Source organism: Micrasema longulum, unplaced genomic scaffold (genome assembly GCF_059751315.1).
Source record: "Micrasema longulum isolate JH-2025_06_02 unplaced genomic scaffold, ASM5975131v1 h1tg000037l, whole genome shotgun sequence".
Taxonomy (NCBI): Eukaryota; Metazoa; Arthropoda; class Insecta; order Trichoptera; family Brachycentridae; genus Micrasema; species Micrasema longulum.
The window spans coordinates 869,125-896,876 of NW_028277244.1; the positions used below are offsets into that span (position 1 = coordinate 869,125).

Below are 27,752 nucleotides of genomic sequence, written 5' to 3' on the forward strand. Positions count from 1 at the left end.
TGCTTCGCCTGACGTGCTGTGACGTCGAGCATATATTCGGCGGCAACTTCGAAAGCACGTATATAACGTCGAACCACATGTTATTTTATTTTTAGAGTTCTTCGATATGGATACAACCGAGGGGATTTTAACAAACGTCCGTTTATTATGCAATGTTTTTAAGTTGCGGACTGCACGAAACTCTCAGTTTGAAAAAGTCACGGAAAATAATAAATTAATTCATAAAAATATTCGTCAACGTTCTTACAAAGTTAAATCGTAGAGTTCGCGTACTCGTGCGCCTCGGTCGGGTGACGTCACGCGATCAATGATGGCCACCGGCCCCCCCTCGCCGGGCGGCCGAGTGCCGCCGCCGCCGCCCGCCGCCCGCTCAGTCGTTCGGGAATCTTCGTCGGTGGCGGTCGTTCGGGTAGTCCAGTAGTATCCGGAGTGACGAGAATATGTAGCCGAGTGAGTGACTGCTAGGAAGTGATACAAGAAACCGAGTGATCAAAGAAAGAATAATGTCGGTGATGCAGATCCAGCAGGCCAAGCGGCAGCACTGCTATCTGTGCGATCTGCCGCGCATGCCGTGGGCAATGTTGCACGATTTTTCGGAGGCCGTGTGCCGGGGCTGCGTGAACTACGAGGGCGCGGACCGGATCGAGGTGGTGCTGGACGGCGCGCGGCAGATGAAGCGCGCGCACTTCCAGGAGGGGGCGCGGGCGCTGGGCAAGGGGCACCGGCTGGAGGGGCTCCAGAACGGGCTGGGGCTGCACCACGCGCGCGCGCCGCTGCTGGCGGAGTACGGCGCGCGCCTGCACGCGCGGCCGCCCGCGCCGCTGGGCCTGAAGCGCGCGGCGCCCGACGACGACGAGCACGACGGCAAGCGGCTGGCGGACGAGCACGCGCGCCCGCCGCTCGCGCGCGGTGACTCGCTGCCCGCCGTGTCGCTGGCGGCGCCCTTCGCGCAGGAGCGCGCCTTCAAGCAGGAGAAGCACCCCGTGCGCGCGCCCTCCTTCGACACGGCCACGGCTTTCAAACCCAACGGTGAGTCCTTATAACATTTTTACGTGGACAACTTAGCTTCCTCTATCTGGTGAGATGGATGCTCGAGATAGTCGAAATCGCACTAACACCTTATTTGTTGTGGGAAACTATATATAGAATCGACACTCTCTTGTTTTCGCTATTACAAAAAAAGCTTAGTTTGCAATGAAGTATCCAAAAACTGCTTCTCCTGTTCTCTGTTCTTCTGCTCTCCCAGCAAAGATTTTTCGTATCTTTTGTTATATTTAAATTTATTTATTCATAAATATGTACATTACAAAATGGACTATCTTAATTCATACACATAATGTTCTATTGAACTTGTATCTTTAATTGACTACCGTATAAACCAAAATAGAAGGATTCATTTAATAAACCTGTCGATTAGTTTTTTTTCAATCCTCCATGAACACATGTCCCGTGTAATCGATTCTCGTCGATCTGCGATCGTGAGGTTCAAAAATCAAATTCAATTTTTTTTCAAAATGGGTAACTAAACATTATTTTATTTTATTTAGGATTTGATAAAAAAACTTTAACAAACAAACTAAGAATTATTTTTTTAACCGAACAACACAAAAAATATTTTTATGGTTATTTTTTAATACGTTTAAGTCCACTATTACCGGTTATATGAATTTCTGAAAATAACAATAAAAGAAATAAATCCCGTTAATCCCTTTGTAAAATAAGGAAAAAGGAACATTTTATGGGGCAATATTTGTACCATAAAATATTTTTCCCGGCTAGTTTAAAACCGTTATATTTGGACTAGGTACTAATATTTTAGGCCTAACTTTTTCATTCATTTTTTAATTTTGTTTTTAAGAGCCAAAATCTCTCGCAAACGAGTAAAGGCATTTAAAAAAAAAAATCTTATCTGAAATCATTCATAACCAGCCAATGGAAATTTTAAAACAGTAGTCAGATTTTATTCGTCGGTATTATGAGATTTAAATAAATCATCAACAAAACAATGTCATCATATAATATGCATATTATATCAAAATTGGTGCATTTGTTCAGTTTGTTTTCGAGATTGGAAATCCGAATTAGCTATGTTGAAAATCCCTTACCGTCTCTCAATAAAGTTTTTTTAATTATTTAAGTTTTTAAAAGCATCAGTCTGAGAATGTCTAGAAATGAAAGGCGCAGTTATAATTATTTCAATAAAAATAAAACGTTTTTTTAATAATACGAAAGGACTTAATTCGTTTTATTTTATTTCGATTGACAGTTTTTTATTTTACATAACTAATATTTAAATTACGTATAAACTTTATGATTAAAAAATAAATTTTGATTTAATTTTCATTTTGCCCGTTATAACAATTTGAAAAAGCAAATAAGTTATTAAAAAATGAAATAGTGAAATAACAGTTAGAAAGAGTATTTTAAATTGAAAATTTGCTTCAGACTCATAAAAATTACGATCATTCTTTATAACTTTTATTTGTCCGCTTTTTCTAATACCAACTGTCCTTTGACATAAATTTAGAACAAATTAATTTCATACTTGATGGTTGATAGTGATGTGAATTTTTTTTATCGATTTGTTCTATCCAATAGAATAATTCAGTGCCGAAATACGACATTTATTGCCGAAAAATATTACATGTTTATAATTTACTTGCATTGTAAAAATAAGTGCTAATAGTCTAAAGTTAACGAACATAATTATTTAACAATATAAAATTGCAAGAAAATATTCGTAAGCAACTTCACTCTGTACAAAAATACTAATAAGAAATTAAAAAAATATTCGACTAAAGCTTTTTATGCTACTTATACAAGCCAATCAATATTTTCCTAATAAATGTAGTAATGTTTCAATAACAAAAATATTTTTTTTCCTGATAAGTTTTTTTCAATTTTCGAAACCGCTTCTATGCAGGGCGTTTCTATGAATTTAGAATCCGTACAAATAAATACTTCTTTATCATTTTTTTTCACCGCACAGAATGATAAATAAACAGACAGGAATCGATTAAACTTGATAGATACATACTATAATGTGGTTCTTTGAGTTTGTAATCAATGAAAACTCGATAAAGTTGCATTCGTATTTTCCCCTGTTCGACCATAAGCACTAGAGATAACATAACATAATAGATAACCAAACAGGACACGATACAACCATATCGCGTGTGGATAAATAAGATAAGAGTCGTGTGCGACGCAATAACAAAATTTATCGCCTGAACATGCACACATTTGCTTTTCTGATTTCGTTTTGCGGTGCACTCATAAACCGCGTTATTTTTATAAAGCCTCGGTAAAACTGAATATATTGTGCAAAAATATTCTCGGCTACTTAATTAAGACTAATTTATTTCCTAATCTATCATTTTATAAACTAATATACATTCCCCCCGAAACTATCGATTTTAGCCGCATGCTTTTTAAATCTTAAGCCAATGTGAACTTTTTATGTACTAGAAATTTATCAAAAATTCAAATACACAAAGTTAATTGGTTCTTCGGGGTTAATTTATTATGAATGTTGCAGTTAAAAATATGTTCAGGGCGAAGTTTTAATTATATATGCGTGTTATGTGCTTTAAATACATTACATCAATGGCAGTAATGAAATATTTCAATCAAGCGAGTATGTTTTTATACATTTTTAACAACGAAACAAACAAACTGCGTTGTAAATAATGAATGCACTCTCGACATTTGTATAAATATTTAAATGCAATACAGATGTCTTTTAGCTACACGAATGACTTAAATATTGTTAATCTAATAAAATAATACACACGTTTGGTGTCCCGAAACCTTGACTATAAATACATTTGTCCATAGTTTATTGATACCTAGAAACGTATTTCGTGCTGTGACCGCCTCGTTGTCCACAGGATTTCATTATAACATCGCGGTTTGCGTGTGGTTGATTCAAACACATCCAAGTACACAGTCACTTATTACTTACAATGATAAAAAAACAAAAACGTGGGATATAAAAAACGTTTCCTCTCTTTGTCAAGCGAGTTAAGTTTGGCAACGCGGCACCGTGACGACATTTTGCGCTGTGAAGTTATGGCGGGCCACGTAGTAGTGTTGGTATTCGTATATACCCAGTAGACGCAGCCGCATTTCGCCAAAACGCATTCCTTTGAAACGCCGCCGGTTTAGGGATGCGAAAGGCGGGCGGATCGATACAGTGAAGGCGCAAGAACACGAAATCCGTTATGGTAGGCCTCGGGCTACAGGACACAGGACACGCAGTTATCTATTTTTAATATTGTGGACTATGTTCACTGATTTAGATTTGTGGTTTCGTGATAGTTTGCGGGCTCGCGAGCTGAGGTCCGAGATTTGCACTGCTTCTTGAATCCCATTTTCTGGCACAGTTATTTACGTCTGATTGAAAACCGAAGGCAATTTTTTTTTTATGAAAAGTCCATCAACATACTCAATATGTTATGGTAGTTTTTTTTAAAGAGAGTGGCGTATTATCAGACGAATAAGGTGAATTTTAAGGGATTCTAAAGAGTTGAGAATTAAGAAGAATTTATATCTTAGTAGGAGGAAAGAGTGTTCGGATAGTCCAAAGAGAAAGGAAGGAAATCTATAATTTATTTATTTATTTGGAATACAAACAGATGTACAGGTTAAATTAATATAAAGAAACTATAAAAAATCTTTATATGTAAATAGGTAAGGCTTGCCATCCAATAACATGTATTCACTTAATTATACTAAAATGAAGCGACGACGGTTTAAATTATATAGAAAATAAACCACTATAAATTAAAATATAATAAATATGGACAAAACAAGGAGATAGTAGAAAGTAAATTAATGGGGAGTCGTGGAGGATGAATGAATGATAGTAGGAGTGGAAATTTGCATTTGATTTGATGACAAGAAATAAAGAGAAAAAATTACAAAACGTCTATGCTCTGTTATTCTGAATCAAGCCCATTAGTTCTCTTACGTACCTATTATATACAGGGATTATGAAAATTCTTGTTAAATGTTTCACGTATGCGAGGACGGAAGAATGTTTCCGATGATTAGATCTAATGTTAGGAATATGTATAGAAAATATCAGACAGTCTAGTTGGTCTGGAGGGGACACGGTAAGCAAGTAGATTTATTAGTTCTGAGGAATCAAATTTATTATTTGCAATTTTGTAAAGCAGGATCTGATCGAAGATATCTCTTCTGTTATTTTTTTTTTAGATATTTAGCTCCATAGATATATATATATATATATATAGGGCAGTAGAGGAATATGTGTTCGAGATTGTTTACAGTTAGTCGAATCAATTTTTAAAATAATTTTTAATATTATACGCGATTTATTAAAAACCGCTTTAGGCTTCATATCCATACTACATCGGTTTTATTTTCTAACAAGCTCTACAAATATCTAGTACTAATACAATACTTAATATCTTTAAATTACATTTACTATACTTTTTTATTTCCTGTAATTAAACGCCATGCCATATGTGTGTTTGCTTTTAAATAAAATGACCAAACATATGTTTTTTTTAATATGATACTGTAAATTTAGTGATATCGCATTTTACCTAGATATGTATTTCAATAAACTCATTAAAAATGCTGAAATGATAATGGCACATACTTATAAAGAAACTTAAATACTTTTTAAAGTCAAAATGCCTATTTTTTGTTAGGATTACTCACGTAAAATATGAGCCTGTCATCATATAACATTAAATATTCAGTAGTTTGTATCTATCGTAAATAGGTGTGACATCATAACTGCACACAAGTCCGTAAGAAAATATATTATTAATACTTTCAGTACCACTTAATATTTTAATAACTGTTTTTCCGATAACTTTAGGTTATATTTTGATAATATGCATTCAAAATTGTGGGTTGAAAAGTATGAATTAATATTGTGTGATTTTGTGACTAAATTATACTATTCATTGTCAGACCTCTGGCGTGGTAGGCGAATGCGTTAGCCACTTCACTACGAGAAGGTCGAATTATTTTCAATTGATTTCTTATTTTAGGTTTTTTTCCTGAGAGTAGCCATCGAGTCGAAAACACTTGTCCGGGGCTCTGATTCTATTTCAGATCTGTAATCTTAATCTCGATAAGTTTCGATTCCTGGCAGGATCGACGCGAAATATTTGTTTAAATTTCCACGTTCTTGGACTGGTACCGAAGCGTAAGACTGATCAACTTGTTTTTTTTAAGAACTAAGACTGATCAATTTGGTGTTCCAATGTAGTGATATATGCACCATCAAGTGCGGATAGAGGGATGATGATGATTCATTGTCAGAAATAAAACATGTTTTTAGGAAGTAAAATTTCGTGTAAAATTAGTTGATTTTACTTACTACAAAAATGCCCTTCGTCACCTTTCGAAATACATTTTTCATATTGTGACGTTCACTTCGCTTCTGAAAGTTACTTAATCAAGTGTGCTAAGTCATTCATAGCTCTTCACGGTTCGTAGCGCTCATATTTTTTTACATTAATCCTAAAAAACACGAAACCGGTTTTTATCGTCACGACAGGGATGCAATGCCGGACACGGCGCGATAGCCGTGACATGCTCACATTACTAGCATAACAATATATAGCGTTCTCTTTCGCAAACACTTCACACCCGACACAAGTAAAAGGTCGTTGTGACGTCGCAGGCCTTGGCGGATCACGTGGTTACTGGGTGGCCTACAACTTCTCATCGGCTCAGCCGCTGTGACATTTATTCAAATCTCCCTTTTATTGTTGTTTGATCGTTCATTTTTTCGCATTTGTCGTGGTTATCTCATATTAAATATACAAAACAGTGGATATAAGTAGATTAGTTAGTATTTTAGTAAGATAATTCCATAAATATTAAACAAAAGGTATTTTATGGACAAGTGTTCATTAAAATACTCAATATGTTACCCAAACATTGCAAAACCATGACCCGGATTCAATTTAATCAATTTGGGTTTAGGTCGAGAAAAATCGAAAAATTTACTCAAAAACATTCTTAAATAATAAATTAATATTGTAAAACTGTATAGTAAATTAACTAGTAGGTAGTAATGTTAATGTTTATTTTTGCATAAAAATGTCTGCCTTAAAACAGGTTGTACCTAGTTAGGCAGACTAGACATGATCCAGAGAAATCTATTACCTACGTAGTAGATAAAGTAATTGTTATTTTTGTCAATAAACTATGATTATTATAATTAATTAATATTTTATTAATTTATTTGTTTATACCTCAACGGGCCAGGAAGTTTACAACAGGCTCGATTACAGTGGCGAATTACAGCACAGAATACCCAGGCTTGAGAAAAATCACATATAATTTTTGCGCTCTCATCGGGTGTTGAACCCGGAACCTCGCGTGCATGAGTCAACCGACTTAAGTACTACACTACAGCACAGAATACCCAGGCTTGAGAAAAATCACATTTAATTTTTGCGTTCACATCGGGTATCGAACCCGAAACCTTGCGTGCGTGCACTCTCCCTAACTCCCCAGCTACAGAAATCATTAAAATAATATTATTAGTACACTTGAAAAAAATTGCTTTATTCAATATGTACGCTTAAACAAATTTTGTACATAGCTTATTTTAAGTATTTGTAAATAAATATCTGCATTCTTAAAACACTTTGTATTTATATTAAAAATGTTATTCCACAAAGTATCTGCATTCTTGTGAATTACCCAAATATTTCAATTTTTGGCCCCCTTATTTTTAACTAGTGCTAAATAACTGTGCTATGAAAATGATAATTAAATTGTAGAGAGGGGTTCAAACCTAGGACCCCCGATCCGCGAGTCCGCGACACTACCACGGGACTACAACCCGGTTCATTTAATACACTTTCATACATGAATAATTATTTGCACTTCAGTAGAGAATATTAACTTGTTATAATATTACCGTCCTGTTCGTAATGGATAATATTTATTTTATTTGTCTGTAGTAGGTAGTTTTTTTAAACCATTTCTTTTTTTGAGAGGCCTTTTACCAAGCTAATATCAGCCGAAAACAAGTTCGTGATCGTAAGCATTTTTAAGAAAATGGCGCAAACAAACATTTAAACATTATTATATCGACGCTGGAAAGGAAAAAAATAACAAAGTGACGTGTAGCAATTTTACGGAAGAGCCAATTAAATATATATTTTTTTTAATTGATAAATAATCGAGTATTTAAAAACAAAAATTATGTAGGAATCACGCCAGATATAATATATCGTGGGTATACTGGCAAAAAACGTTAACCCGAAAATATGCGGATTTGCAGTGTTGTGAAGTTTTAACGCTCTACAAACTGGCAAAATACACTAAGTCATATTAAATTTCATTTATCTGTAGTTTTAAAAATAAATTTAAGGTTATGTTATACCGGGTATTTTAATTAGGCTAAAAGCTTTTAACAACTTAATATTTACTCAATATAAAATTAAGAAAATACAAAAATAAAAACATGCTCTTAAATGAGCCCTTAACGTATTACTATATTTAAATAAGATACAAAAGAGTCAAATTGGAATAAAACTTATATTCTCAAAACAGAGATTTGAGAGTTAAAGTTTTTTGCCAGTATACCTATCCACGATATATACCCTACCCTTGTTCACCCAATTAAGTTCGGAGTTCGGATGATTATTTGTTTTATGTTGTAATTGTAAACATACGCACGTACCACTTATTTTTTTATTGCATTGTATCCTGTATAAAAAATTTAAAAATATGTATCACATCTTAATAAATAAATCTATTTTGTGTAATTCTATAATTGAAGATATATATGCATGTAAGATTGTATCAACGAATGCTTTCAAATTGTATGTTTTATAGTATGTATCTTTGTTGAATCACCTAATAAAATAAAAGATCACTGCCGCTTAATTAAAATTTATTGTCCTGTGCACAGTGGCGAAAATAAGGTTTGAATTATTTTATATTGATCGTTTATTTGGTCTAAGTTAAATTACGCTGAAAAGATTGTGCATTTCGTGTTTGCATTATGTATATTATTAGTAAGCGTATTTTCGAGGCCACTATCGAAGTTTAATGAAATATCGATTGAAAATGGTACAACCCAATTCCTTCGGAATTTAACTGTCTGTGCGTGTGGTAGTCGGCGCATGCGTCACCGCTCCTATGCGTGTCTGCGTTGTGTCCGTGTGCGTGCCGCTAGACGTGCGTGTCGTATCGAGCAAGAATTCCGCCGCGTCTGCTCTTGTATGTGTTAGTAGTGCCATTTATGTGTTTGTGCAGTCAGTAGGGCTGTGTAAGCGCTCTCGTTGTGTTGGTGACTCGTCTGTGACGTCACGAAGCGTGTCAATACACTTGAGTTTTTATTGTACGATGTTCACTACTACGCAATCACAACGGGCGGTGGAAAATGACCGACTAGCGACATCTAGCGGGCGATACTGAAAACATAAATCTTTTCTTTTTTGTTGATAGATTTGAGCAATTAATTTTGTTTATAATTAATTTTGGATCATTTATACAGCGCCATTTTTGTGAAAATCCACCTTAAGGGCGCTTTACAATAAACATCCCACCATGTCTTGAAGTTACAGAGCGCATAGGCGTTTGTGATCCCAGTTCCTCATTTCCGATTATGTTATTTTTGATAATTTTACATGAGCTATATTACAACACGTCTTGCAGCTACAAAGCGCACGGACGTTCAGAAAATTAGCCCCCATTTACGCTGTACGAAAAAAGACAGTTTTTAATTACTAATAAACGTTTACAAATATAATCTAGGTTACCTACATGTCCTGCGGCTACTGAGCGCATGGACAGTTGAAAATTTATTAAAAGTATCGTTTTATCTGTGTCCAGACCTATGAAGAATACAGTTATGTGTGCGAAATAGAACCAGAGCCCTGGACGAGTGTTTTCGGCTCGGTGGCTGCTATCGGGTAAATATCCAGAATAAAGAAATCGAGTAGAGATATATTTAAGTCCGCCTCGTTCTGTAGTGGTTGACGGGTTCGCCCACTATTCTTGAGGTTCTGGGTTCGATTCCTGACATGGTGGAGCTGAAATATTGGTTTTAAAGGTTTTTTAGCCTACAATATTTTATCGTTCCTGGACGGCACGTAATCTGATCTAAGACTGATCACCTCACATTCATGTAACCGATGATATAACTACTTAGCATAATTTTGTTTATCAATACAGTGCCCTATGCACCACTATGTGCGGACTGAGAGATAATGATAACCTAATATTATTAATTTGTCGTTTGACTTCACATATTATGTATTTAGCAATCGATTCTATTTGTTCATGAAACATTGGAATCTTAATATTTATTTTTTAAAATTACAATTGAGATGGATTAATGGAAGTCAAGGCATACTTACAGAGCTTAAGACATGTCATTGGCTGATTTAAGCGGCTACTTTACCAACGTACCAAGTACTTTCAGGCATTGTCATTGCCTAGTAAATATGGGAAATAATTCAGCCAGATGAATCTCCCGTATCAAAAAATGTTTCAGCTCCGTTACTTTACAAATGCCAACAGTGAGGGGATATCTTTAAGCCCACCATCCACCCGCAGCTGTTATAGAGTCCTGGGTGACTCTGTCAGCTGCGCATAGAGGAAAGTTATTATAAATATCCCTAAGGAATACAAACTCTGCAGATTAAGGGGGGGGAGGATGATGTATGGACAGAGGCCAACACGTCGTCCCCACCCCTCAGGATCCCCTCAATGCCTCTGTTTTTTTTATTCAAAAATGTGTATTTACACAAACAATTTACATAAATAAACGTATCCAAATATGCAAAAACAATTTCTTAAAACTATAGTAACACAACAAACATAAGTAAAAACACGGATATTTACAATGAGAGAACGGCCTTGAGTAAAAACAAGACTCCCTGGGTGGTCAGAGGCAGAGGATCCGAATACCACTCCCAAAACAAAGGAACGCGTGCATTCCGCTCGGAAGGAAGCACAGTCCCAACTGAATGAGCATCCCACAGGAACAGATGTAAGAGATGAGGAAATGCGGATTTTTAGACATAGGTAGAATGGTGAACAGTGTCTAAAGTCGCCACTTAAACCAGCCAATACAGTTCATAAGCCCAATATCCTAATAGCATTTATTGTTACTGGTCGCCAACAATAAATGCTACTAGGAAATTGCCATTATTCCATATCCCTTCTCAAAAATATTTCCCCTCTCTGTTATAATTAAATTATAATCTTAATGGGGGTGATATCCAGCCTTGTCTACAAACATTTGGACATGCTCAAATTACTGCAGATAATTTTACGCTTATCAGATGGCACACTAACCCGAATTCGTCTTCATAATAATAATTTATAAAACTTGTTTATTAGTTCCTTATTGAAAATGCTATTTATAGATCGTTATCTTCGACATTGAAATTATTATTTTGATACACTTCTATGTGACGTCACCTCACCAATTAAGAACTTCAGCCCTACGGGAAATTGGATACAAAAAATGTTTTCTTACGCGCGGTAAAAAAAGAGCATTAAATTACGCGGCCAAGGTTCTTGAAAATGTACGGATTTAAAAAAAAAAAATACGAGCTACTTTGAACGACGTCACAGTCATGAATCAACCGATGATCGTTGTGGAAGATTCCTGTAGCTCAATCACAAATAACTATCGACGTGCTTAAAAACATGCTAAGCATTTGAGCGACCACAATGAACAATAATGAACATGCTTAAGTTATTGCAGTCATAAGTCATCGCTCGTGTCGGTTTGTTTTTTGTTTTCCTCGTAAATAAATACTGTTCACTGGCGAAAAATCGGCGTTTACTATAAAAAATAACACATTATATTGCATTTGCAAAATAGTAAGGAGTATCTAATACAAAAAAGTGAAAAGTAAATTACAATTACTATGGCGACTGCTTTTCTTGACATTTGGCTTGCTAACCGCCGGCTAAATGCAATGAATAGCATGATAATAAATAAATAAAAAAAACAGTTTTTGAATATCTTCCATATTTACATCGGTGAAATTCAAATATGTGATTGCGCAGCAGGATTATACGCGAAACGTAAATATTTTGACATTTAATATTAGGTATTCACGGATGTTCCATTGTGATCGCGAACGCGATAAACGTGAGAAATTGTTATCACATCGCTTATTAGCACGTCGACAGTTATTTGTGATTGAGCTACTGGTTACTTATCGTCAACGGACCAATCGGCAGAACTTACCGAGAAGAAGCGATAGAAAATTCCGTATTTTCTCCCTGGATTATGGGACTAAGGCAATGTTTTTTTTCCACACTATAGATATTTACCGTTGGCGTGTCTCCGTCGTTTTTTTCTTTGATAAATTATTTATTATGGGGAGTTAGGACCATTCAAATCCCCTAAAAAGTGCCCAGTTGTGTGTGCCGTCTTAGGGCGTACGGTATACAAATACGAAAAATATTTTTGAAAAACGGATAATGTTCCGGCACAGAAAATTTCATTCTGATACTCTTCCTTTAAAAATAAATAAATTGGTTTAGCTTTGGAGTGCGGAAAATAGGACTGCCAAACGTCGATTTTATTTAGGCAAAATTAGTCAGGCGTACATTGAAAGCACCACCTACTTACCCGAATCTGTTTTAAATGTCTTGTGGCCTCTTTTTAGATCCGCACATTGCAAAAACAATTTTTTTTAGCTATAATGAACGGTAATTTTTTTTTTCAAAAATCTTTGTTTTCAAATATAGCGTATTTTTATTTTTTTGAATTTACATTTACTGCTTTCAATGCCCCAATCGCCGGCAGAGCAACCTATGGTTCTTAAAATATAGCTTGATTAGAATGACAGTTGTCAGCAAAAGTGACGACATAACTTTGTAGTAACATCTAAGAAATTATTTATTTTTATTTTATTAAAGAAAAAATCATTCGTATCTGGCATGTTAATTATTTTTTAATGCTTGACATATAAATCAACATAAATATATAAAATCAGCTTTAAAACTAAAAAAACCTAATTATTAACGACGTTCTTACAAGGTTACATCATTTTGCAAAAACGTTAGAGATGGGACAAATTGATCAACGTAAATTGATTGAATAAAAAAATAATTAATTTGATGTTGTTTGTGAGAAAAGTATAAATGTCTTATTTTTTGGTGAATAATTGTCTTAAACGCACTATAATAGGCTTGTTTTTGCGTTTTTATATCAATTTTCGGAAACAGAGTTTCATGTTTGCATGAAATAACTGATAAAATCGATTTGATCGGTACATGATCAGTGAATTCCCATCACAATTGACATTAGTTTGGCGCTGTCATTTTAATCAAGCTATATTTTAAGGACTATAAGTACATACAGTCAATTTGTCTGTCTTCTCAATCTAATTTTCCCGATTCTGATGTACAGTTGTCTTTTTCGCACAGTATGGGGGAGGCATTTGCGAGAGAGTGACAGAAAAACTATGTTCAAATACCTACTGATCAAAATTCCCAGCTACTGCCTGTCATCAATTTAACGCTTCACAGTAATTAAAACAATACAATATATTTAGATAAAACTTTCAAGTTTGTCAGTGAGAATTCTTGGTAAAAGTTCATTGTAATTTATTATAGAAATAATAAACAAGTGATACTTAAATCCACAAATTTGGAATAACCACTGACCGGTTTCACTGCTTTCGCAACACCTTTATATATTTAAATACGTTAAATTTTATCTCTTAATCTGTCTTCACTGGAGAAACGGAGAACTAAGATGGACCTTATGTGCATTTTCAAAATACTTAATGCTATAAGTGATGTCCCATCTCTGTTGCAATCAATTTCTTTTCATGTTCCCAACCATGTCACCAGAAGTCAAATTCTGCTATTTAAATCTCCTAAGAGCAATTTTTGTTTTTATGCGCCAATGTCCAGAATGTGTGGATTAGTCAATTCGTCACACAGCTTACAATTTCTTGGGATAGATTTTCCGGCTTTTTGTAGATCTCTTCACAACTAAAACAGTGTGGGATGAAGATGGACTGGCAGGGTTTAGCTCCAAGTCTTATATGTTGATCGTGTTTATGAATATATCTTATATCATTCTTTTATTGCCCTTTTTTGTCTTTGCTACATAGTTTTATGTCATTTTTGTTCAGTTTCTTGTATATACGTATCTTCATATAACTGTTGTATTTGGCTTAGGCCGTATATATAATAAATAAATAATAAACACACCAGTCTCAAAGATGGCACGAAAGCGATGACACCGATCACATTGATTGAATTTTTGAAGATCCTCATTACTTTTTACTCTGTTTTTTTTCGTTTTTTTTTTTCTTTTATTTATGTTTTTTTTTCCTTTTTACTACGTATACTGCTGTTTTTTTAATATGTTTTTGCTATACACATATTTTTCTAAACTATATCTTTTACTATGTTTCTTACTATGTATTTTGTTTTTACTACATATTTTACCGTGTTTTCAAATATGTCTTTCACTATGTCTACTACCTTTATTATTGTTTCTTTATATTGATTACTGTTTTTTTTTTAGACTGGCTTAGAACGGGATTAATTACCCTAGATAGATAGTCAAAGCAACTTTATATAATTTTATGGATATAATAATAATACATAAATAAAATTTAATTAACCAGAATTAAGATATTTATTTTCTAATAAGCCAATGCGTGCTTAATAGATAAGGCACCATATTTACTTGAGGTATATTAATAAATCTGAATCGAATTTGCACATCAATTCTATTCCCGAGAATGTATATATTTATCTTTATAATATGACAATACAGAAATAAAATTAAAAAGAACAATTAATAGAAATATTTTCTAATATTTCGTATTAATAATAAGTCTTATGTCACAAGAGTATCTAATAGGCCAATGCGTGCCTAAAAGGCCAATGAAGCATCATATTTACTTTAGATATATTAATACATCTATGTCAAATTCGCACATTAATTCTCTGTTCCCGAGATTTTACTCTCTCCAGAACAAATACACACCAGTGTCACCAGACCAAATAATAGATATACATTTTTGCTGAAACTTTATCAAATTTCGAGAGCCAATAATTTGTAAAAAATTTTGAATGGTATTTTAGATTCTAGTATTTTCATTTGTTTTTTTTATGTATGTATTTTTTTCATTTTTAATTGTATTTTTTATATTTGTAACTTGTTTATAACCTCTGCATATGTAAAAGCCCTTTGGGCGTTCATAAATAAATAAATATTAACTATAACGATATAACGAACACTGGTATATCTGGAATGAAAATCTTTAATCCTACAAACAGCAAGATGGCAAAAAGCCTGCGGGATTGGAAGCCCTGCCCTTAATGTAACAGAACATTACAGCATCGTTTCCCGGTGAATTTTACAGTCTTAAGATTCAAACTATGTCTTTCTTGTCTCCAGGTTACCAGAACACCGTGTCGCTGAATGGCCAGTCTTCCTCCCCGCCGGGGCCGCAGGGCGCGGGCGGGCCCGGCGGTGCGGGCCCTTCGCCCATGGCGGCCCTCATGTCCGTGGCAGATACGCTGCCCCCCGGCAGCCCCCGCAGCGCCCCCTCCACCTCGCCTCCCGGGCCCGGCCCGGGGCCCGTGCAGCAGCGGTCGGCCAGCCGCTCTAGCCAACACTCACCCAACTCATCAGGTAAATTATAGGTATTTATTTTTGTTTTTTTTTTGTTCTTTTTCATTCGGGGCCTCGATTACAATGAAAAGTTAACAGAGTTTTCTTCAATTGAGGCGTGTTAAAACAATGAGGAGATTCTCCATTTTTTTCCTTTTGAGTTTATTATTTTTTCAGCTATTACAACAACAAAAATACAATATTTATATTTACAAATAGACCAAAATTATAAACAGATTGTAGTTTTGCTAATGCAAAAAAAAAGCATGCTCGTGTATTGTATTATGAATTTAAAGTAAAATAAATCAAGAAAAAGTTTTTTGTTAACTGTTGTCTTAAAAAAATCTAATCGCTATCAAATTTACAAAGAGTAGATTAGTTTATTTTAAAACATGATAAAATAAATATGCAGTAAAACTCCCAACTATTCGGATATATTTCGGAATGCCAACATTATCCTGATATAGGCAATGTTTTGAAAGAAAATGCTAAATTTACTCTTAGTTCACTCTATTGCTTTTGAAATAATACAGAAAATTGCAATTACATTAAAACTTCCTTAAGCTTGCCCTGTGACTCTTTTTTATTTGTTACTATAACATATTTATTTTTTATTTCCTGATAACGATCTGGATATTTGCCAATCCAGATGACTAGAGTTCGGATAAAAAGAGTTGTACTGTAATATAAAAGTATATACATAAAGGAAATTATATAAAGTTTTTTTTAATACAGTTCGATTAAATTATAATTATTGTTTGCCATTAAGGCTCTAGCATTTTCTTTGTAATTATTTAGAGTGAGTATATATCGATCTCAGAAAATAATTGCTCGAAAATTAGGATTCTGGGTAAAGATGCGTTCTTATTATTATTTGTGGTACTGTAATAATGTGTGTCTCATGATCGTAGAACAAGGACACATGTGATTTTCTTCATCATCTTCACATGAGAGCAGTTTTTTTTTTTTACAGAAATACAACGGGCCGTAGGTTCTCAGCTCGAGAAATGCGAGCGCAAACCGAAACCATCCGTTACAAGTTTGTTGTTAAACTAAAAACCAAACCAAAAATTTGGCACACTTTTGTCCTATGCAATAGAGCCAAAGGGCTTCTTTTTAAGCGATAGCGAATCATTACTCTGAGAAGAATATCAATGTCACATTTTTCGCACATCTGTCTTTGTTCTACGGTCATGATGATATTTAATCGGTAAATTCTTATTTATTTATAATTAGTAAATGGTTTTGGTTTTTCTTTTTAACAAACGAACTTACGAAACAAAATTGTGACAAAATAAGCCTCCTGTAGTAAAAAAGAGACTGCCCATTGTTGCTGCGGAACTAAATACATAGAGTTAAAATGTATGAGATAATCGCATTTATGCTCTGAGACCTTTGCAGTAGTCATTGTTTTTTTTTTGTTTCTATCCATCGCCATATCTAACTCATTTTGAAACCAATGTACAAAGGTGGAGATTGCCATGTTTCCAACACACCTCGATTGTCTCTAAAGTAAAATAGAATTTTCTCTTAAAAAATGTGTACATTTGTATATAAATCTTCGGCGGCAAACTCTACTTGAATGTGTTTTGAAAAAAAATAACTTACAAATATGCACATTTTAATACAGAAAATTAGATTTTACTGTACGGACAATTGAAGATAACTCTGTTGACTTCCCATTGAAATCAGAGCCCAGGACCATACACGTTGTGAAATCGTCATCATCATTGCCTTACTAGCATCCAGTGGTGCAAAGAGCACCACATTGGCACTCCAATTGCAGTATATTTAGATCATGAAAAAAAACAACGGAAGTCTGAAGTTCGAATCCTGTTATTACCCAAAACCCGTTTTGTATCATGGAGTTACGTGCAATGAAATGGCTCCAATATTAAAATATTTGGGGCCGAGAATACAATGACGATTTTGCACCCCATTATGGTCTGGTATTTTTTTCTCACCTTTATCACACCCAATTTTGTATACACTGTATTAGTTTTTATGTTATATTTTATTTGAATTATTTTGCTGTGTAATTAATAAATAGCTAGATAAAGAATGACAAAGTTACGCTACCCAAAATTAAGTTTTAAAAATATTTTTTTGGACCTAATAAGCATACAAACATTAAATTACTTTAATGCACGTAAAAATATACAAACATTAAATTACTTTGATGAACTCGAAAATACACAAACATTGTCAAAATGTTAAAAAATTGAACGTATTTTTAATGCATGTTTACTTTCGACCTAATGAAATTTAGCCAAAACCAAGTGAGGGTTGCTAGAGCCCTTACAGGGCACTGCAGATTGAATAAACACCTTGCTAGAATGAACCTTTCGGAAGATTCTAGATGTAGGTTCCGCAGAGCAGATGATGAAACACATTCTATGTGAATATGGTGCTTTATATCACAAAAGAAGCCGCATCCTCGGGGGGCCACTGGTTAAACCTTTGCATGTTAGGGCGCTTGCTCCTACCTAATAGCCCGATACTTAAAGGATCTGGGCTTGGAGGGGGAGATTTAGCAATATGAGAATACTCACCCTCCACTCAATAGCCAGGAAGACCCGGGCTCGGAGGGCGAGAACTAATTTACGGGAACCCATTACAATAGATTTACACGGGTCTCAGTGACGTCACAGCACTGACCACAATTTTTTAGAATAAAATTAATGCATGTTAGTTATCAAACATAAACATCTATTTGAGCCAAATCCTCAATTATTTTGGGAAAGATGATGACATTGATGCTCAGAGTAATAATTCTCTAGAGAAGCCCTTAAGCTCTATCGCATAGCACAAAAGCGTTCCAAATTTTCAATTTGGTTTTAGTTTGGTAACCGAGTTTAACAACAAACGTGTAATGGACGGTTTCGGTTAGCGCTTAAAATTCTTAACCCAGGTACCTACAGTCCGTTTTATTGCCATAATCTGTTGCTAACTTCATGGTCAATAATCATAGAATGGTTTTTTTCCATATAGGTGACTATTAGATTATTACTCTAAGCATTGATATGTGTTTTGTGTATAATTTGTTAGCTTTCTAATTTTTTTTGTGCATTTAAGACACCTCTTAAACCACCGTTCAATTAAATGTTCATATTGTTTACAAATCAAAATTTCAGTTAGCACTTAACTTTCTCATTAGTGAATGTTATTTTTTTTGTGTCGGGCGGATGAAGAATACAGTTGTGTGTGTGAAATAGAACCAGAACCCTGGTTGATTGGTTTCGACTCGGCTAACTCTCCCTAAAAATGGAATCGAGTAAAGAAAAGTTCGTCTTGTAGTGTAGTACTTCGCGTGTTCGCCTACCATGCTTGAGGTTCAATTCCTGACAAGGGGATATAAAAGAGTAAGGTGGTTCCATACTGCAATATTCGATTGTCCCCGGACTGGAACTAATCATCTTACTTTCCATGCAATAACATCGATCTATATAGACTGCAACTGAGTATTTTCACAAACCGGGTGTACCATTGAAAATGTAACTAACTAACTAACTAACTAACTAACCATCACGCCATTTCCCCAGAGGGGTAGGCAGAGAGGATAGAACGCCACACCACTCTGTCCTGGCACACTTCCTTTGCTTCCTTCACATTCATACATCTTCTCATGCACGCACGTCGATTATTCCGACTTTTCACATGACCACTTTCAAGAATTTGTTGTACTTGATCATGCCATGTCTTTCTCGGCCTTCCTCGACTTCTACAACCAGACACATTCGCATCATAAATCTTTTTAGCCGTTCTTTCATCATTCATTCGCTCCACATGACCGAACCATCGTGAAAATGTATTAAATACATATAGCGGATTTTTACGATTTTAATGATATAACCATCAATGCATATGAAATAGATTTTCATGAATAATTTTGGTTTTTTAAAAAAATACTTACAAAACGTCTCAAACTTGGCGTCACGTCACTTTGATGTCACACGTCATGCCGCTGAGTGCGCTTCTAACAAACATTACGTACAATTGTGGCACGGTAATGTAACACATATAATTGTCCGCGAAACGTCTTCTTTTTAGGTAAAATACGTGTATTTTTACCATTGTAGATATTTTATCTTTGTTATTTTATACCTCATTATCATCATAATTAAAAATAAATAATAATAGTGAAAAAAAGTGAAAAGACGCTTTTTGGGGATAGAAAAATGATGCTGATATTTGAATAATTATTATTATGTAGAAGTGTATATTAGTTGTAACATTGTAAATAAGTTTGGCAGTGGCTCCGATTTCAGAGCACTTCGCCACGTCGGGCGGCGGCGGCGGCGGCGGCGGCAACAGCGGGCGGCGCTCGTCGGGCTCGCGGCACGTGTCCTCCACCACGTCCGTGACGTCCTCGGAGGGCGGCGCCCCCGCGGAGGTCGCGCCGCCCGCGGAGCCCGCGCCCCCCGCCCCGCCCGCGCCCACGCTTAAGTGCACACTGTGCCAGGAGCGCCTGGAGGACACGCACTTCGTGCAGTGCCCCTCGCAGCCGCACCACAAGTTCTGCTTCCCGTGCAGCAGGGACAGCATCAAGAGGCAGGCCGGAACCGAAGTAAGCATCAAATATATTATCGATACCGCAATACCGCGTAACCTCATCTTTTTACGAAATTGTTTTAATGTATAAATTCATTTTAGGGACTACGAGATTTCACTTTTAAATTTTTGATATATTTTTATTCTAAATAACGATAATGAGGAAGTTCAGTGCTACAGAAAATTGGATATAAAAAATGTTTACTCATGTGCAGTATAAATAAGAACATTTAATTGTATGACGAAGTTTCTCAAAAATGTATGAAAAATAAAAGAACATTATGTGTGGCTGAGATAAGCATTATCGACAAAACCTAGAAAGGAATTATTCTTTGATTTGGACACGTGAGCAAATGAACATCAAAAGAACGGCTAAATGATTTACAATGCCAATGTTGCCAAAGACATGGCATGACCAAATCCAACAAATACTCGAGGTTGGAAAGTCGGAACAATCGGCGCGTTTGCATAAGAAGATGTATGAATGTAGAGATAGTGAGGTCTGTATGCAAAAACAGATTGATACAGTTATAATTGTACATCAAATCTTCACTTAATGTCCTTTTCCACCTGGGAGTAGCCATCGAGTTGAGTACTCTCGAATCCAGGGTTCTGGCTTTATTTCACACACAGAACTATAGTTTTGTTATTATTATACTTGGATAATTTATATAACGCCATTTTTGTAAAAATCACTTCAAGGGCGCTGTACAATAAATAAATATTGAAGATTGGGATTCTTGCTCCTTGTTTCCGATTATGATCTATTTCAATTATAACTGATAGGAGCTAGATTACAGCACGTCTTGCAGCTACAGAGCGCATGGACAGTAAGTAATCTAGCCCCCATTTACATTATGTTTGACATTTATATTTGACAATGAAGTTTAGTGTTTGAACGATATTGAAATAAAAGAAACTCATTTTTTAAAATAGGAGTTTGATTATAACAAGTCTTACAGCTACTGAGCCCATGGACTGTTGAAATTCTAGACCCCGTTATGTAAAAAATTTTAGTGTTTTATTGTTGATAACATTTACATATTGAAGCAAGATACCAGTCGTCTTCAGCTACAAAGCGCATGGACGAGTGGAATTCTAGCAACTTAAAATTCCATCCCGTTATGGAAAGAAACTATCCCAAACCAAATCACCATTCTACTTGTGTTTAAACTTTAATATAATTTTGATTTTCAGAACTTTTATTAATGAATGCAACATTTAAATCCACTTTGCAAAGATAAAATTCTGCATGTGTCTAATTCAATACTCGCTTGATATATTTGACAAACCATTGGTATGGAAAATATGAGAGAAATTATAATATTATCAATTTTATTATTTACAAAAAACAACTCTGCTCTGCCACATTAGTTTATAAGTATGAGAAATTGGAATACAAAATTGAACAAATATTTACAATCGTCATTGAAAAAACTAATAAAATAAAATTTTGTAGATAATTCAAACTGGATTTCATTTGTTTTTAAATTAATCATACAATTCTTTCTATAACCGGTTGTCTAACAGTTCCACTTAGAGTGGCTCAGAAAATTGCTGACTTTGAATCGACAAAATGTCCATTTTAGTTTAGTATATTGTCTTTTCATGGAAAATATCATACGGCTTGTACAAGTAACATACACATACATAATTATTTACGTACACAGAATTACGACTACAGTGTATACAAAATTAAAAATATTTTAACATCTAATTTGAAAATGATCATATCACTTTGAATGAAATAGTTTTTAAAGTTAGAATTTAATAAATAATATTATGGTTTATGGTTGCCCAAATGTCAGATGAGTGTTCGGTTATTAATGAGGATTTTCTTTGTCGCAGGTGTACTGCCCGAGTGGAGAGAAGTGTCCCCTGGCAAACTCCAATGTGCCGTGGGCGTTCATGCAAGGGGAGATCGCTACCATCCTGGGGGAGGACTTCAAGCCCAAGAAGGAGCGCGACACCTAGGTCCGCCGTGCGCCCCCCGAGTGTCCCCCCGGCCCCTGGCCCCCTGGCTCCAGCCACCCAGTAAGGAAGGCGACAGAGCCCAGAGTCTCGAGTTGCAAGTTGCCCCGTGCGGGCGTTTGCGGAGATGTTAGATTGCGCGGTCGTGTCGTTACATAAATAATAAGCGTTGAAATATCTATACATTTTATTTCGCTCTCTCTGCGGCATTTCTCGGATGGTAACATCGCGGTAGTGACATTAGGGTCGTTCCATTCGACGTCGGCTAGCGATAGGCCGCCTTCGAGGATCGGATGCGAATGTTTGTTATGTTTGCAAATCGGTCAGTCCTGGAGTGTTGCATTTTACATTTATATTTTCTTCAATGAAGTTATATCAGTTATGTATTGTAGTATAAATCGTGACTCGTCACCCGTTTATCTTATGTTTATATGTAGCAACATTTCATCGTGTTTGATCTGATTTTTAAGGTTCTATTTCGTACTACTCCTTCAACCGAGGGTGCCCAGCGTCCCTCGGTCTTGTAAATATTTGTAAATAGGTTTTAGTATTTTATTTGAATGTAATATTTAAATCATCTGTACAAATTTGACTATAACTTATCGCATAGGACACAGTCTACAGTAGGAATGTAGCTCGCAGGTGAAGTTTTGGTCGCTTCGACAGCAGTAAGACAGACGACAGCCTCGGACGCCATTTGACCTATCTTGTATTATATTGACAATCAAGGTGAATTTGTATTCCGCGTAAACTGTATCTGGGCGCGTTGTTTCGTTGTTGATTTAATGAATAAATTTGTTATACTTGTCGATGCGGCGCGGGCGACGGAGTATCCCGCCGCCCGCTGCCGCGAGATAAAATTAACCTAGTCATTTGAAATGTAATAGACCGCAAGCCCCACTCGCTGCGGCATATATAGGAACTCTAAAACTCGCTGGTATATGTAAAGTGGAACATTGTAATGTCTACATTTAGTATGTTCATTTAATGGGATGACTTTGTGTTAATGGAAGGGGGTTCTGTTCTAGGACTTCTTCGCTTGTTATTCCAACTACCCCTGGAATGTTTTATCTTTATTGTAAATAATTTAATTACGTTAACAACATTGTATATTTCAGTGAGCATCCGGTGTTCTGTTTCCAATGTCTTTTGTTTCGCAAATCGAAATAACATTTTGGATAAATTATTAACTCACAATGGATATCTGCTTTTAAACTAGTACTAAGTATTAATGTTTATGAATAAATGTGATTGTATTGTAACAGTTTATTTTTCATTTCACCCTTTGTCCTTTATTCCTAATACACAAATAAACATGATATTGTTGAATCTCTCGCTTAACTTTCAATCTGTGATGATATATTATCAATACTTCAAGACTACTCCTAGTTGGCTATTACATTAGAAAGCCGATTCTGATTGTTCGCAGAACATTGGAATCTTGATTTAATGCATTCAAATTACAATTGAGATGGAAAACATAGAAGTCTAGGCATATTTACCAACCTTATGACCTATCATTGGCTGGTTTAGGTGATACTTTACACGCTGGGTAAAATTACTTATTTTTTTAAAGAAAAAGAGAAATACTTGAGTTCTTATTATTTAAATTTTTAGACCATTTCCTAAAAGTCTTAAATAATTTGTGCTGGAAAAATGGAAATCGAGTCGTGGCAGAGTTGGCCCGTGAGTCCACAATACAGTTTTGCCTACATTTGATAATACACACATATTCCTTCCTCAAAAATGTTCAACATCTCTGTAGTAATTTATATCGATTTTGATAAACTCTCCAAAAAGTTACATTCCAGTACATGTCTATAAAAGTTTAAACATACTCAAAATACTGTTGATTAGATAATAAATTAATATATCGCCCTACAGTGAAAAATCACTAGTTGAATATGATATTTCATTAATTATAATTTCTCTTTTCCCATCGAGTGCACTGGACCCTGCATTGAAATATCAAATGTAGCGTACCTCAATCATCTGTTACTAAAAGGAAAAGGTGACGAGGCTTACGCTTCCGGTGCCAGTCTTCTTCTTTGCAGTCTCAATCCTGGGGATTGGTTTGCAGCAAAGTCCTGCATCTCATCCTCCACTGCCCTCTGTTCTCTGCTGCCCTGAAGACAGCTCGACATTTGTCCTCTCAGCCATTCCCTCTATTATGTCATGCAGGAGACCCTTATGGTGCATAATGTGGCCGATCCACTGGACTCAACTCTCCGAGATGGTTTTGATTAGGTGCCTCCCTTCTTCGATTCTGCTAAGAACCTCGTCATTAGTGATGTGGTCTCTCCAGGGAATTCCTAATATTCTTCTGAATAACAATCTCGAAGCAGAATGCAGGAAAGATGGAATATCCTTAACAGATATCCACTGTCGTTAAAAGTAATTATCATGCGCCATTGTTTTTGAACTTTGCAACATTGGTGATTGGACTCATAAAGGTAATAAACCAAAATCAGTGATTGAACATCTCATTTTCAAGACAAACAAAAACGATTTATTCCGAGTACCTTAGCCTTGTACATGACACGTAAGGCTACTAAATACAGGGGTCCAAATATATATAATAAAAATATTCTTCTGTAGCACCACATCTCAAAGGCCCCTAGTCTCTTTTTATCTCTTTCGGTAAGGTACCATGTCTCACAACCGTACATCAATATTCTCCATACATATGTCTTGGCAAGTTGCTTACGAAGTTTTAGGTTTATACTTTTTGACTCTAAAATCTTTGAATTTTTGTTGAATGTAAGCCTCGCTTGATTTATGCGGCAGCCGACTTCTCTTTTTGTTCTCCCATCCCAGGTGATCCTGCTCCCGAGGTACACAAACTTTCGCCTTTTTCAGAGTTGCTCCTAACATGACTACATTTATTTGCTGCTCGTTACGGGCCACAGTCATCACTAGAGTTTAGCTCCTGTTTATTTTCATATTATTTAATACAATCTCCATGGATGTCGGAGCTTCATTGAGTTCTTCTTCACATTTAGCAATCAGAGCGATGTCTTCGGAAAACCTTATCAGTATCTATTTTCAGTTCAGGGACATTGAAATATTCTAATGTAAAACCGCCAGTCAACTCTCCCAGGAAACGAACCCAAAACCTAAAAGCATGGTAGGTGAACGCACCAACCACAACTCGATTAAACGTTCTTTCCTCCGCAGGATTTTCTTTTTCAGATTTTTTTCGTGAGTGGCCATTGAGTCAAAAACACTTGTTCAGGATTCTGGTTCTATTTCACACACATAACTGTATTCTTTATCCACCCGGACACAGACTATGATATTTAATATTTAGTTCAATGATTAGGTCCCAAAATACTGCCTTGGGACCCCTTGTGGTATAGGATATATTTAATATTGAACTTAAATCCTAGCCTGATAAGTTTACTACTATATCTTTTTTCTAAGTGAAGTTAATAAGTAAGCTTTCATCTCATCATGTTCTCAGATATTATAGTAATTATTCTCACGAAAAACCTGGAACCAGAGATTACACACCCTGGAATCGGAACCAGAGTTTGCCATTTAATTTTTGAACATTTAACAAATTGTAATGAAAACTTATAATTAGAAATCAAACATTGATTTGAGTCTACTGAACACTTTATTTTATTTTTACAAATATAAACATAAAAATAAAAACTTCGTGACAATTGTTTCGCCTTATTAGGGCATTTTCAAACGAATGTGAAGATTATTAGGATTGAATGTCCTTATATAGTTATATAATTCAAGGTACTTAAGTAGAAAATAAAAATAATCTTATGAACTATATCATGTACATATTTGTAAAAAGTTTATATTTGTAAAAATAAAATAAAGTGTTCAGTAGACTCAAATCAGTGTTTGATTTCTAATTATAAGTTGAAATATGGAGTTCTACAAAATAAACACCAAATCAATCAATAAATTGTAATGAATTCAAATATAAACCATAGAATGCCATATCACTCTGTCTTTGCATACAGATCTCGCTTCCTCTACATTCATACATCTTCTCATGCACACTCGTCGATCATTCCGACTTTTGACATGGCCAGCTTCAAGTATTTGTTGGATTTGGTTTAACCATGTCTTCCTCAATTTTGCACCATCAACATTCGCATCATAAATCTGTTTTTTCTTTGTCCATTCGCTCTAGATGTCCAATGCAGAACTCCTTGATTCTGTCGGTAATACCGTCATCTTCTACCTACCCCTACTTTGTACTTTTCCTCAGAAAATTGCTCATAATATACCTATTATGATATATCACTGAATAACCCTAGAAATGATTGGTAGAAAGAAAATACAAATTTACACTTTAGTATAAAATATTTATTGGGTACCATTGTAATGTAGATACTGTTGATTATACCCATAGTAGGCAGGGGCTGGTGCACCAATTTTAGGAATAATATATATTTTTAAATAAATAAAAAATTCTCAAGGGTGAATAAATCATGCAAGCAGCATTTTTATTGCTGAATTTCTTACTTTTGATTTGATTAAATATTTTAATATTTAAAAAAAACAATACACAGTAGATGAAAGTTGTGACAGAACTTAAATAATAATCAAGCGCTTATCATTACCTTTTTTTTAAGTAAAAGGAGAAATACTCGTACTTGAGTTTTATTATTTACTCAAATATTTAAATTTTCCAATCATTTCCTGTCTGGCTGGAAAAATGTAAATCAGGTGTGGTACTGTGGGATTTTAACCTAGGATCTTTTGCCCATGAGTTCACAATACTACCACACGGCATTAATTTGTTTTTGCCTATTATTGACTTTTTGCCTTTAGTTATTTTGACTTTAGTTAGTTCAATGATTGAGTAATGTAGAATGATTTGAGTAGTTAAAGTAATTAAATTACACTATTGGTTTGTACAATTTTGAAATGTTTTTTTTTTTTGTTTCTCAACCTTCACATCAGTCGGAAAATGGCAATTTTCTGTTAATGTTACTTTTGAAAGATGAAGAAACCATAAGTAAATTACACATCCGGACCGGCCAGCCTAACTTCTATATTTTACTAAAGTATGTGAAAAAATATGACAAAAAGTATTCCCGCATTGTTTATTTTGCAAGTGCACTCCTGACAGTAATTGTATGCAAATTTATTATTGTATTTGCCATTATTGATCACTTCCTATAAAAATAGTATAAAAAAGTAAAGTTGTTTTGCCCAAAGTCACCTGCAAAAATTTTGTAGCATGCAAAAATCTATTTTTGTCAACAATATTTGGAGTATGTTTAAATATTTGTAGACAAGGCTGGACTCCATCCCCTAGGGAGTTATCAAAATTAAATTTTATTGCAACAGAGAGAGAAAAAAAATGGTAAGGATATGGAAGTCTAGGCACTTAAAGGGGCCTATGACTTGTCATTTCAATAAAGGTTTCAGTTCATTTATTTCGCATACGTTAAAATATGAAAGAGTTGAGAAATGTGGATATTCAAACATGGCAGACTGGTGAATGTTACACCATATGTAAAGTAAATATACTTGGAAATAACATGTTAAACAAACCTACTTAGTTAGGTACTGCAACATATTTTAATTTTTAAGTATTTTTATGTTGCCTTTCTGTCACTTTGTTTCCATGGAAACC

At 35.1% G+C, this 27,752-nt stretch overlaps 2 protein-coding genes across 5 annotated transcripts in view; one reads left to right on the forward strand and one right to left on the reverse strand.

The window, feature by feature from the left end:
- Positions 1-4,913, reverse strand: part of LOC148285399 (uncharacterized) — a 23,225-nt gene extending 18,312 nt beyond the window's left edge. Inside the window, exon 1 of one of the 2 annotated variants that reach the window (XM_088225736.1) lies at positions 3,849-4,913. In XM_088225736.1, coding sequence (XP_088081862.1) covers positions 3,849-3,937 — 89 coding nt within the window. In that variant the 5' untranslated portion in view covers positions 3,938-4,913. Of the gene's footprint in view, positions 1-247; positions 917-3,848 lie in introns of those variants that run through there. The other variant, XM_088225745.1, reaches the window with a different exon arrangement.
- On the forward strand, positions 373-23,403 carry Pits (Protein interacting with Ttk69 and Sin3A). Of its 3 annotated transcripts, none has more exons than XR_015822195.1 (4): positions 373-1,029; positions 15,404-15,651; positions 19,873-20,186; positions 22,019-23,403. XR_015822195.1 is itself a non-coding variant. In XM_088225707.1 (4 exons), exons 1-4 carry the CDS (start codon positions 504-506, stop codon positions 22,142-22,144), a joined length of 1,203 nt encoding a protein of 400 aa, XP_088081833.1. In that variant the 5' UTR covers positions 373-503; the 3' UTR covers positions 22,145-23,403. The 3 variants fall into 3 exon arrangements, 2 of the variants coding, with proteins under 2 accessions (XP_088081833.1, XP_088081841.1); XM_088225707.1 differs by having other exon boundaries at positions 15,404-15,640; XM_088225715.1 differs by having other exon boundaries at positions 15,404-15,640; positions 19,888-20,186.
- Positions 23,404-27,752: the final 4,349 nt, after the last annotated feature.

Bases quoted from the DNA above. Each gene is read 5' to 3' on its own strand.
- Pits (XM_088225707.1), top strand. From the start codon at position 504: ATGTCGGTGATGCAGATCCAGCAGGCCAAGCGGCAGCACTGCTATCTG. The intron at 1,030-15,403 runs GTGAGTCCTTAT...TCTTGTCTCCAG, and splicing joins CACGGCTTTCAAACCCAACG to GTTACCAGAACACCGTGTCG. The intron at 20,187-22,018 runs GTAAGCATCAAA...TCTTTGTCGCAG, and splicing joins AGAGGCAGGCCGGAACCGAA to GTGTACTGCCCGAGTGGAGA.